The sequence below is a fragment of the Excalfactoria chinensis genome, chromosome 6 (assembly GCF_039878825.1).
Source record: "Excalfactoria chinensis isolate bCotChi1 chromosome 6, bCotChi1.hap2, whole genome shotgun sequence".
Classification (NCBI taxonomy): domain Eukaryota; kingdom Metazoa; phylum Chordata; class Aves; order Galliformes; family Phasianidae; genus Excalfactoria; species Excalfactoria chinensis.
This window is the reverse complement of record NC_092830.1, coordinates 19825740-19839112: the sequence shown is the minus strand read 5'-3', so window position 1 is coordinate 19839112 and position 13373 is coordinate 19825740. Positions and strand designations below refer to the sequence as shown.

Sequence of the window (13373 nt, the reverse complement as noted above, 5' to 3'; positions counted from 1 at the left end):
TCTTGTCTGTGGCAACCACAGCCATTGCCAGTCCAGCCTAACCTGCTACCAAACAAACTTCCTTTCCCTCTGCTCATAACTGTCCAGTCTGCATTCCAGCTTAGTCAGATGTGCCATGAACCTTCTGCAAGAGTGTTTGCCTTTTCTCATTTATGACAATAAATGTGTCCATTCTGAAACAGCAATTGGTGGCAATCCTGATACATCAAGAGAAGAATGTATTGGCTTGCAAGATTTGCCTGTGTGTTTGGAAGCTATCTGCTGTAGGGTGATGGCCACCCCAAGACATATGTTTATCATAATCTTCCTTATTCTTACTTGTTAGTATGGGATATGTGCTCAAGGAAGGCATGCAAAGATGGCTTTGTGTTCATCATGTCACTTTCCCTACTTCACCGCTCTTTGTCTCTCTGCTCTTCCCTTTAGAGGGGTTTTCCTTGACACCATCCTTCCCCGTCGTGATGATAATGGAGTCCGGCCAACTATTGGTCAACGTGTTCGCCTGAGTCAGGGAGACATTGCTCAGGCAAGGAAATTGTACAAGTGCCCAGGTAAATATGGCTTGCGGGAAGGGCTGCAACTTTAGCATAGACACAGTTTATCTGGAAAACAATGAAAATCAAGAGCACCTTTGGTTGAAAGGACTCAGGAAATGTAGGCCATCAAATGCTTTAAGCTGAAGCTGTGGGAGAGCTGCACTTGCATAATATGTCTCTTGTTAGTATTTTGCTTGTGTTCTTGTTTGGTTAGGGCTTGAATTTTCTCCAGTGTTCTCTACTGAAACTTTGTAGTAGAGTAGCTGCAATATTTGCATTTTGCTGGTGTTTTCATATAAATATCCTGTCTAGAATTAAGGGTGTAGGCTCTCTTTGTAGAAAATGAAATTGATATTTAAGACAGCAAACAGCTGGTGAGTAGGAGTTAGCAAAGTGGCAAAGGAATTTCTGATAGACTTAGGTCTCCACACATCAACCTTCAAAATCCTGACTTTGTATACAGGTGTTGTCCCAAGGGAGAGCTTTATTGAAACCTTCAGTGATTATGGTATGTTGCACTAAAGCTTTGGGAATGACGTGGAAACTCAAGGATGCAATACTAGTTGCTGCAAGTGGGTGCTTTGGACTGCTCAAGGAAGGATTGTATCCCTCTTTCTGCTGAGAAAGAGATGGTAGACTCAGAAGAGCTTTGACAGAGAACCCATCTAATTATATCTGACAACTAAAGACTGGTATCTGAGTCTTGCTTCATCCAGGGTCTGCAAAGATTAGCAAAAAGAGAATTGGTAACACAGATATGATTTGGAGGCTTAAGTTTATCTATGAGGATGGAAGGATCCTTTCAAACTGGAGGTGATAAACAGTAAAAATTTATGCAACAGCTATGAATGAATAGATTAAAAAAAGAGAGAACTAGATTTCAGAGAAGTTAGCTGGACTTGAGGATGTGCAGAATATGAAAATGTAAATAGAAGATCTGAGGAGTGATTGCACCTGTGTCATGGATTGCAGCATCTGAGAATGGAGAAAGCATGGAAAGAACACTGAGTTTCTGCTGGTAGTGAAACACACATGAGAAATACTTGATAATAGTGTTGCCCTAGTATTGCAGTGTGACCCTAACACTTATAATAATGTAGGGGTGGAAAAAAAAAAAAAAGACTTTTGCAAACATTGCCCAGGAGTTTTGGCAACTGTGTTGATGTGGCTTTACTTGGTCATAAACCTTTCCTAAATCAGTGTATGCTAAACAGAGCAGCAGATTAATCTATGTGGAATAAACATATAACAGGGAGAGGGGAGAAGGTGGTGGGTAGGAGAGAAAGGTTTTTACCAATATACAGAGGCATACATTAGGATCATAGAAACACCAAGTTTGGAAAAGATCTCTGAGATCATGTAGCCCAACTGTCCATCTATCATACATTTTCCCTCACTAAACCATGTCCCTTAGTACCACATCTAGGTGTTTCTTGAAAGCCTACAGGGATGGTGACTCAGCCACCTCACTGGGCAGCCCATTCCAGTGCCTGAATATTCTTTCAGAAAAGAAATTTTTCCTAATACCCAACCTGAACCCCACTCTGGTACAACTTAAAGCTATTATCTGTAGTCCTATTGCTGTTGCCTAGGAGAAAAGACTGATCCTCGCTTCACCACAACCTCCTTTCACAGAGTTGTAGAGAGCAATAAAGTCTCCCCTGAGTTTCCTCTTCTTCAGACTAAATAATCCTGGTTCTTTCAGCTTATGAGTCTTGTGCTGCAAACCTCTCACTGACTCTGTTGCCCTTCTCTGGACAAGATGCCAGACCTCAGTGTCTTTCTTGCAGTGAGAAGCCCCAAACCAAACATGGTATTTGAGATGCAGCCTCAGCAGTCTGAGTACAGAGGGATGATCACATCCTTGCTCCTGGTAGCTACACTGTTTCTAATACAAGCTAGGATGCCAATGGCCTTCTTGGCAACTTGTGCACCCTGCTGCTCCACATTGAACTGAGCTTGACCAACACCCACAGGTCCATTTTCCTACACACAGTCTTCCATCCAGTTTGCCCCCAAGCCTGTAGTGTTGCCATGAGCAACGCATAAGTGAGCAGCTGGCTAGCACTGGTGTGTGAATCATTCACAAAGCTATGGAAAGCAGCCTATAATTTATGTGCAAATCCTCCTTGGTAACCAGGTACAGGTTAGAAAGCATGAGTTCATTAGTACCTACAATAAATTCTGAGGATACTTCAGGGTCTGTGATTTTTGGGAATCACTGTTTAGTTTATAGTGTGTTTAGTTTATAGAGGGGTGTAACTTTTTTAGGTGCTCTAGTCCAAACTAGCAATTTTTTCCCTTATGTAACTCTTTTCTCAAATACATAGTTGGAAATGTTGTAGTTCTAAGGAAATTACTAAGAGATGTCTTTCTAAGAAAATATATCCTTTTACTTTAGGGATTGAGTTGTTTAAATACTTGGGAAAAAAAAAAATAATTAGAGATGTCCTGCACTGTTTTTGGCTGAGTCAGATTTAATCAAATCAGACTTTTCGCTTAATCTGTACTCAGTGCTTCCAGCTCAGAACTGAAAAGCTACTTTTGGCTTGAGGTTAAAGTCACACCAAAAGCCTCAAAGTAATGTTTTTTAATTTTATTTAAATGTGGACCCTTTTGAGTTTCCTGCTTGCAAAGTAAAAAACTTTTATACTCTTCTTTTTCTTTTCCCCCACAAAACTTAGCAAGGGTTATTGCAGTTCAGAAAATACTTGTCAGAATAATAACTGGAGCTTTAAGCCTGTGAAACCAATTTTCTTCAAATGTCTATTGCTTTATTTGGAACAAAATTAATAAACAAGTTGTTTTTGAAGATAAATGGTACAGTATTTTTGATGAAATAGACACTGCAACTGTACTTTAAATTTGTAGCTTGGAAAAAAGTTCTGCAAAGCTCAGGAATTAAAACCCAAAGAGCTTCAGTTGTTTGTCTTAGCAAGATCTGACAGATTTTTGGGTAAGGAAAGTTTGTTCAATAGCCAAGCTGAGGATTCTTAGGTGAAACATGACCACATAGTCCAGAAGCTGATTGGCAGATGGCTTTCCATTTTGTAGGAATGTTTGAGAACTCCCACAAGAAGATCTAGGAATGATGCAAGAAATGCTGAATGTGTGCACTTGTATGAACCGGAATGACTGTTATTTGTTAAAAGAGACATGGCTCTCCAACTTGTGAGGTTTGTGGCCCCTACACTTAGGGCTGTCTTAAATTTTCCATTCTAAAACCTTAGTGCTTTAAATTGCTCTTAATTTCCTAAAGCTTATACCTGCTGGGTTGTGCCAAGCCAGGTAAAACCAGAGGAAATTACTGAAGGTATTTCTGAGAGGAAGTAGCAGTAAATGCTAGTTTTGATATGGCAAAATGCAATATGAGGATATGCAATCATCAGTTGAGGACTGGGTGAATATATTCACTCCAGAAGACTTTAAAATGACATGCCCTAATGCTAAAGAAAACAGGTCCTTGTGGCTCTCCTAACTGCACGGGGATGGTTAAGCATTTCATTGAGCATGGGTCATGCATTATGTCATCCCATCCAATCCTCTGTGCAGTATCAAAAAGATTTGCTAGTAAGCTAATGAGCAGAGAAAGTGCCTTTCTGCTTCATTTGCAAAGGAGTTTTGATGTATTTGCCTCTTCCACTTTGGATTTCACCTCTGTTCCTTTCTAGTAGATTAGCTGAGCAGCAGATTTTTCATCATATGTGAAAACCATCTTGGTTTCTTGGATCCCAGAAGCACCAAACTTTAGTCTTATTGGACCTATATGTTTATTTGATACTAAGTGGATTAAATTTATACTACTTATTAATGTTCTCTGCAAGAAAGTGTGTTCTATGCTTACATGTGCATTGTTCCTTAGTGTTCTGCTCCTTCCTGCATATGTGGGCAATTGCCCTCCTCTGTTCTGAAAGCCAGCCTCTCCTAGCATGCATGGAATGTCTCTGAGATTGCGAAGTTCAGATAGTTAGCAAGGTCTCCTTTCATGATGCTTTAGCAGAGTGGTATTTGGTAGTAAATATGTTAGTACCTTCTCTGTAATTACGGTATAATGTGTTTTTGCCAGTTACTGTGTAGTTACATTTAGGAGAACTAAGTCAGGGCTGGTAAAATTTCACTGTGGTTCAGCTGACTGTGGCATCTTCTTTATCATATGCTGCTGTGGTAATACATATTTCTCAGTTTCTTTATATGGGTGACAACTTAGTTAATTATTTTAGCAGAGAAAAAGAGCATGTGTCTACCTTGTGAGCTTTGGACTGGCATGTTTTGCCAGATGCTGTCATTCCTAGAACAATCCTAGGCTGGTGGCCACTCCAGGCAGTACTGACCCAGTGGCAATACTGGAGCATCAGGTGAAGAGTGGCTTGCTGCATGTAGAATGAATATGGCTGGGATTCAGCTTCTCTGAGATGTTTTTCTACTGAGGCACCATGCTTTTCCTGGTTGAGAGTTCTAGGAGCATCCTGGGTGTGGGAATTAGTTCCCAGCAGTCTGTGCCACAGATAACAAGGCAACGAATCTTTGCAAGGTGCAAAAAGGAGAAGTGTGTGTGTTCTGGAAATGTCCAGATTTCTTCTCCTGTGAATGCATGTCATCATCTTTACCCACCAGCAGCTCTGTCCACCTGAAAAATAGAGATGGTATCACCTGCCAAGCATGCTGGGAGAGTCTGGAGGAAGGATAAGTTATTACTGCAGAGTATTTTAAAGCTAAAACTTTCTGTGCAATGCTCCTTTGTAACTGGGTAATGGCAAGGGGAGTTCTCGGGCCTCAAAACTATTTGAACAGTGTGGAGGTTTTTGTTTGCTTCATTCCTTCAGGGAAGAAGCATGTATTTTCCTGCCTGTTTTCCTCAATGGTGCTTCTTTCTAGTAATTTTAAGTACATTTGTCTTCCCTGACAGGAATCAATTTGCCAGAGACAATGCTGCCTCAAATATGCACAACTTGTTCCTAGTAGTGATCCACCTTCCAGAGCACCCCTAGGAGCTGGTCGGTTGAGCAAAAAATCCCTTTTTGTGTCCCTGCCTATTGTTCATCAAGTCTGACCTGTCAAACTGTGGGTCAAATTACTTCAGGGAAATTAAGAAATTCTGGTCTATGTGACTCCCTTCCCCTTTTCTGAAGGCACCAAACTTTTTGAATGGGTCTGCTTTCTTTTCACCTCCAACTTCCGACCTGCCCCATCTAACAGTGATCATGGCTGAAAAAGTTAGTGAGTGTGTGATAGTACAAGGCAGAGAATCCCCTGGCATTTCAATGAGAAAGGGAGCCAGATATTCAGTTTTGTCAGATCTTTCAAAGCACTGCTGCTTAACAAGGGATTTTTGGAAGCTGCCTTACCATCACTGAGGAAACCAATTTGCAGGTCAAGGGGAGCTTTATAATGTCAGTGGGTTATGACATCAGAAAAACAACCTGAGAGCAGGCAAGCCAAGGTCCCCTCTCTTTGCAATTGGTATTTGCATGTGTCTAGTAAGTATTCTGATAGATGAGAATAGGAGCCTTTGATATGTGTGATTCTCTGGATGTATGCGTGGTCATTCCGTTGTTCCAGCAAGATTCTCCTGGCTCAGAACAGAAACTACGGTAGTTTCTGCTTTCCCGCATTTTGGAAGTTTCCTGAAGGAGCATTTGCAAACTGTTTACTTCCCAAAAGTTACACTGGTATCTACCTTTCACCAATGGTACCAGGAGACAAACAGGAAGATGTAGAGCAGAATGAGCTGCCGTGTTCGTATTTTATCCACAGTGTGACATCAGGGTAGATTCTGGACAGCCAAAGATGTGGAGTCAATGGGACTTGCCCTGTTTGTTGTTGGTTTTTGTTGTTTGTTTGTTTTTTGCAAAGTTTTAACCTAAGACACTAAGGAATAACTACAGAGAACTTCAACTTGAAGTACTGAGAAGGGTGAACAGACTTGCTGGAAGTAGTCGTGGGATTGCAAGTTGTGGACTAATGTTTTTTTTGTTTTATTAATGGATAAGATTCCTCAGAATGACTGAAACTTTGAAAGTACTGATATGTGGAAGAAGACGAAGGAAGATGTGTTACATTTTTAAAAGCTGATTTGTCTGTGTCCTTGCACTGATAATCTGTCCCACCAATCCTGAAACGTTTCACATCATATCTTCTGGTGAGGTCTCAAGCAGCATCTGACCTTGTGTCAGTACCACGAATGAACATCCTTGGAGTACAAGCTACCAGCCTGCATGGAGCAGCTGTGTGCAAGCATTTTGTTAGAGCTCAATATCCTTTAAAGTGTTGCTCCTTGTGGCTGATTTTTCTCCCCTCCCCTTCTCTCACAGCTTGTGGAGAAACCCTGCAGGACAGCACAGGGAATTTCTCAGCCCCTGGCTTTCCAAGTGGCTATCCCTCCTATTCCCACTGTGTCTGGAGAATCTCTGTGACCCCAGGAGAGAAGGTAGGTGACACAAGTGGACTAGGTGTACTCTTCACTTCCCTTATGAATTTTGCTTGTGATGATAATATTATATGCTGCCAAAAAGATTGTCCTGTGGATCTCTGAATGCCTGGAGTGCAGGAATGGTGTCTGTCCTGACAGAGATGGGGTCAGGAATTAGTGGCTCTGACAAGAGGTAACACTGGAATAGAATCCTCTTGCAGATCTGGGTTGTCAGTTGATTTCTGATCCCTCCTCTCATTTCACAGATACACCCTGCCTGGACAGTTTCCCCAGCTGTTCAGCTTGCCACCAGCTAGCTCGTACTGAGCTGATAGCTGGGGAAATATTCTTTAAAACCAAGTGCTGGCCAGATGAGTTGTATAAAACATACCAGCAAGATGGAGTCCAGGAGGGAGCTGAGGAGTTGTGAGTGCCATCAGTATCCTACCCCTGTCATGTGGGTATAATGTTAGGGACGCCTGCTCCCAGCCTTGAAAAACTGAGCCCTGCTGTGCATCAATCAGCTGCTCTGTCCACTTTCCAGCTCCTTTTGTTTTATTGATCTTCCTGTGGAAACAAAATCTTTCCTTAATCTGTTATGCCAGCCCTTCAGGCCCTTCATGTCCTACTGGAGTACAGTAATGCATGGCCTGGCTTGGGTGCTCTGTGGCTTTGCTGAGGACCACACTGAAGGACACGCTTAGGACTGAGACTTGGAAAAACAAAGGAAAGTGGAGCTCACTTGTTTTGGAGTGGTTGTCTTGCTCTTGGACTCGGTTCTGTCACCTGCAGTTCCAGTCCTATATTGTACTGAGCTCCAACCATTGGCTTCAGGCTTTGCAATGTACCAAGAACAGTCCAGGTTTTGCAAAAATGTCTATGGCAAACAATATATGTAGACTTTTAAATGGTTTAAATTTTGCAAGGACAAAAATGACATGAGAATATTCACCCAGTGGTTTCCACAGGCCCAGAACAAAGCATCTAATCCTTGTTACAGGGGGAGGATACCAATGAGAAAACGTGCTCTTGCTGAACTCTGCTCTTGAAAGCCTTTGAACGCAATGTGTGAGTGGCAATGTCAGAATGTGGCAACTTGTTAGCAGAAGTAGCTGTGTCTTCCTGGAGACACATATAATGGAATAAAACCCAAGTGTCTCTATTTTTGGGAAATATGCATCTCCATAACATTCACATTAATTAAAACTAAGGATTTCATTTTTAATTTAATTTTTAAGGAGTTTTTTAGTTGCACTTTCGTAACTGTAAAGCAGTGACTGTGTGAATAACAGAATGGATAGTAAAATGCCATCTTCTGTCATACTGTGCTGCATAGTATAATCACAATTCCTTGAGAAGCCTTTCCTTTTCTTGGGGAAAATTAATTCAAAAATCCAACTCTCTGTCCAGCTATTTTTTCATGTATGCTCACTTATGCACTGCTGTAGCAGAGATGAAACAGGTAGCCTGTAGGGTCTTGATTTTGAAGTAGTTGTCGTTCCAAGGATAAGCATGTAATCTGTCCTTTCAGATCATGTTGAACTTTACATCAATGGATCTATTTAAAAGCCGCCTTTGCTGGTATGATTATGTGGAGGTGCGTGACGGCTACTGGAGGAAGGCTCCCTTACTGGGTGAGTATCTGCTTTGTCTTAATTGCATATTTTTTCTGTGCTCTTAAGGCCTATTGTGGAGGGAAAAACAAACAAATCCCAACATCATTTAAAAAAAAAAAATACAATAACAAAACACTAAACTTTCTCTACCTGGAAGGAACCTGCATCCAGGCAGAGCACTGGTCATTAGTGTTAGAGATGTCAGCATGTTATATTTGCACCAAATGATCAGTGCTTCAATCCCTAAGTAGTGAAGGCTTTATTCCTTCTTTTTCTAGCTTGTGAACTGAGGCAGAGAGGGAAATGAATGAGAGGCTGAGATTAGAAGTGTGGTCCCTGGAGCTTTATGATGCCTTTTCATAAGATCTGAATGGAACTATCAGACAGTAAAAATGAAGAGGACATGCGGCTCCTGCCCAAAGCTCCTGACATTATTTCTTCTTAAGAATACTAATCACAGAATAATAAAATAGTTTGAGTTTGGAGGCATCTTACAGATCATCTAGTTCCAACCCCCTGTCATGTATAAGTACGCCTTCAACAGAATCAAGTTGCACATAACTTAGCTTTGAATGTTTCCAGGGACATCCACAGCTTCTCTGTGTAGCCTGCTCTGGATGCAGCACTCTGTACTCTGAGCCTCTGTAATTCTAGTGGGGAACTTGTCTCTGGGCCTGATAATGCCTAGAATATCAAGCTCTGCAAGGATTGCACTGCTCCCAAGGATCTCAAAGCGTAGCCCTCCCTTTGTACTCTGTGTATTCATTCCTCTGTATCTTGCTATCGTAACTGCAGGTTGTCTGTCATCTAAGTGGGCTGTCAGAATTTTCACATGCTTTTATCAGCTTTGATACTGGTTCTGATCCTGACCCTGTCTTCTGACCACAGTATCCTTACATGCCAAGACCTACTTATACCTGAAAGTTAAAAATCAATCAGCTTATGCAGCATCACCAGTTTTGCTAGAGCTGAAGTGCCCAGGCTGCGGTGCATATCTAGGCTAATGTGAGGTCAGTGGGGCAATGGAAGTTTAGGTGCAAAGCTCACCTTAGCCCATGGGATGTTCCAGCTGTAACACAGGATGAAGTTCTTAGGTTGGAATTGTACTGCTCTCTAGAGGTTTCTGTGGGCCTGTGTTTCAGTGTGGAGCTGGCAGCTGTTTTTATTGCTTCCTGCCTGTTTTGGGGTTGGCAGCAGTTATTGTTTTGTTACACATACTTCAGGTAACATTGCTCCAGCAGCTGTAATTTCGGTCTTTGTTGCATATATATTTTTTTTTTTCTGCTGAGTAATTTGAAGGTATTTCAGAAGCCAAACTGACTCCCTGTCACCTTCATGCAGGTGGACTTGTGAGTGTTTCCATCTGGAATGAGACACTGGTTGAAGAGGCTCCCGCAAGGGGCTGAGCCCATGAAATTAGCTCAGCAGAGGCAAACAGACGGCAATTCAGCAGGGGGCGGGGAGAGGGATTAGTGTGAGTTGTGAAAGCACGGACTTCTTGCAGAGGGGGAGAAAAAAAATGTGCACGGCATATTTTCCCAGGGTGAAAACCCTGCCTTTAAATGTATAACTTTTTATGAATGGGCCCTTTATCACACTCTGAGGAGTCTGCTCATTCTAGTTCCTCATCTGTTTCCTCTCCTTGACACCCTTGTCAAACTGCAAGTCCAAATCCAGGAGGCAGTTGCTCAGTGACGCTAGAGGAAGGAGCTTTGCAGCACTGGTGCTATTTGTTAGTATTCTTTTTGGTAGCAGAGATGGGAGATATAATTGTTATGCTGCATGCCTGTGTCAACACTGCCCAAACAGTGCTGGGTAGCTTTGGCACATGGGCTCAGGATAGAATTGCCAAACATAGCTTGGATCTGGACTCATAATTGAATGAGGGACTCCATGAGGGGGGAAAAAGTTGCTGAGGAAAATGCCACTGAAGTTCACAACTCACTTTCCATGCATTCTCATTTCCCTTTACTGCCTATCACAGGGGCAGACCTCTCCCATCCTTGAAGGCTGTAGGCATTCTGAGGCTGCCAAGTGGTGAAGATAGGGTAAGCAGAGCCAAAAGTGACAACCATCTGATTGTAGGCAGATGACTATGCAGGAGGCCTCTTGGCTTTTAATGCACAGGATTCATGTCAACCATTCTGCTCTTTGTAGGTAGGAAAGCAGCAGCCTTCTCTGTCTGCCAGTCAACAGGACTCAAATGATCAGTTCCCTTATTCAGTACAGAGAACACTTAATGCAGCCTGCTAATGGGAAATAAGGTACTGTCTTGTCAGTAAGCAATTAACCTTGAGGTTTTCACTCAGACGAGGATATTCAAAGCAGCTAGTCTCTGGTTTCACAAGGCCAGGATCAGATTCCTTGTCACCACTGCTGTGACTGAATTTCTGAATGACTGCTCTCTGCCTCTGTCAAGTTCCCTCTGTGGATGCATTTGGATGAGATGCCACTGCTTCTAGCATGTAGCCCTGCTGCTGTCAACTGAAGTAAAGAACCATGTTGGCAGCATGTGCTCACCGTGTGTAGCGTGTGCTCTTTTATCCTGGGGAGCCTCTGGCTGGGACAGGTAGAGAAACACCAGCAGAGCTTTAGAGTTGTTGAGATTGTTCAGGCCACTCTGGCAGATACCTTCTGCAGATGCTCCATTCCAGGATTCTCCATTGTGGGCGAGATTCAGGTATTTACCGATGCTGATGCATATCAGGGAGCAAAAAAGGCATTTGGTCACAAATCTGCTGAGTGAGAGACTAAATGACTGCAAAGGTTTAATCAGAAGGAGATTTGCTAGGGGAGTAAGACTAGAGGATAAGGGATTTTTAGCACCATCAACAGGATGAGCTGTGTTGGTGCTGTGGAGGATCTGCATAATCCTCTTTTCAGTATGGTTACATCCCACCTTCCATTTGACTTGAGCAGGACTTTCTGAGGTTTAGTTGGTAGGAAGGGCAGTTTTCTAATATCCCATCTCCAAAAGAACAGAGGACAGTTCCCCTCTGTCAGCTTGTTTGTCCAATCATGTGAATCAAAACAAGAGCCCCTTACTGAGTCAACAGAGATTGTGTCTGTAACTACTGAATTATGCTCCCAGCTGAAGGGAATCTTTATCAACTTAATAATTGAATATGTATTAATGGGGGGAGGGTGGGGGAAGGGAAGAGAAGTTCAGAAACTCAAGTGGTAGGAGTGAAAAGGTGTTTTATAGAAGTGCTGCTCCTTTAACCGAAGACTGTCTTTGCTTCCTGGAACCACAGGAGCCTGCTACCAGCGGCTTTACTGCCTGGCGATCTTGATTGTCTTTTTCCTGCCTTCTAGGTAGATTTTGTGGTGACAAGATCCCTGAACCAGTTATCTCCACGGACAGCAGGCTGTGGATCGAGTTCCGGAGCAGCAGTAACATCCTGGGCAAGGGCTTCTTTGCGGTCTATGAAGGTAGAGCCTTTAGCTAGTAGTGTATTGCATTGCATGGAGCAGTCAAAACAGGGTACAGGGATTTATGGGATCACTAGAACTTCTGCTTTGCTGTTTAGTTTGACACAGCACCTGCTCTTGCTTTTTTGGGGACTGGCAGAATTTGTGGGCTGTTCCAGCAGGTAAGATATGGCTCTTCTAACTGGATCATCATCATTCCTTTTGAGGAATAGGATGGCATCGCAAAGCAATGGCTTCCAGTCATAGGCCAGAGTCCTGTTTGCACTAACCCACCCCTACAAGCAGCAGTGCTCTGTGTGGCAGGAATTGCTTCTAGTAATTTAACAAAGTTCTGCTTCTGCAGATCCAGGTACTTTGAAAACTTCTGTGACAGTGGGATGCTGAGATCATTTCAGAGGAGGAGCAATGCTGCCAAAGTCATTAGTGAATCTTGTAAAGTAGTTCAGTTCAGTTGGTAGGGACCTACTGCTATCAGCAAGTCCAGCTGCCTGACCACATCAGACATAGCTGAATGTTAAACTATTTTATTGAGGCCATTATAAAAATGCTTCTTTTAAAAATAATTACCACAGTAACCAGAAATTCCTGATCTTAGTCCTATAATTGTTAAATGCAGGCTAATCTAAAGCCTCTGGGATGTCTCTGTCATCCACAATAAGAGTATGAATAATTGTTTCCTTTTGTTTTCCATTACTGACACAGCATTAATATAACAGCTGTGATTACCAGTGCTGAAGTGAGTTTCAGTCCTATTTTCTACAAATTCACCAGCTGTTCCCACTATAATTTTTCACTATTTCAGTGCACATCCATAACGTGCTTTTCTGGAACAGCTCTGTAGTCTGTAACACCCACGCTCAGTACCCAAATACTAGTAGGTTCTGACCTGTTCTCCATATATTTCTTGAGGATTTTTGCATTGATCTCCAAAGTATATTCATGTGTAAAGCCAGTGACTGCATCAATATTAACAATAGCTTTTTGTTTTGAATGCTCTAGCAATAAATGCTTTTTTACCCACAAATTTAAACATCCAATCTTTTTGTATCTCTTCCTTTCTATCAACGTAGACAATACATTTTTCTTTAAGTGGTCCCATGTTCATAAGATTGAATGTGAACACGATCACTTAAAGCTGTTGCCCAAGCAGCCACCAAACCTGTCATCTTCTCTAAGTGGCTGCACCAAGATCTCCACAGAGCTCACCTCCCCTTTGCTGTTCTGAGCTTCAAGATGGAGAAGATGCTGTTGGTTTTGCTCTATAATACTGTTGGCAGCCCAGAATCCATCATTTCTGTAGACTTCTCAGGGTATGTCAACAGATTCATCCATTTAGCAGTAAAAAAACCCCTCTTCCTGTGTAGTTAACCACTCAACTGA

At 42.4% G+C, this 13373-nt stretch overlaps 1 protein-coding gene and 1 pseudogene across 4 annotated transcripts in view; one reads left to right on the top strand and one right to left on the bottom strand.

Annotated features, from left to right (window-relative positions):
- TLL2 (tolloid like 2) overlaps positions 1–13373 on the top strand; it is an 83879-nt gene that overhangs the window by 57378 nt on the left and 13128 nt on the right. For all 4 annotated transcript variants that reach the window (XM_072339860.1, XM_072339861.1, XM_072339863.1 and 1 more), the window contains 4 exons: positions 427–551; positions 6848–6963; positions 8477–8579; positions 11877–11993. In XM_072339860.1, coding sequence (XP_072195961.1) covers positions 427–551; positions 6848–6963; positions 8477–8579; positions 11877–11993 — 461 coding nt within the window. The remainder of the gene's footprint in view (positions 1–426; positions 552–6847; positions 6964–8476; positions 8580–11876; positions 11994–13373) is intronic.
- Positions 12611–13168, bottom strand: LOC140254294 (fas apoptotic inhibitory molecule 1 pseudogene; annotated as a pseudogene).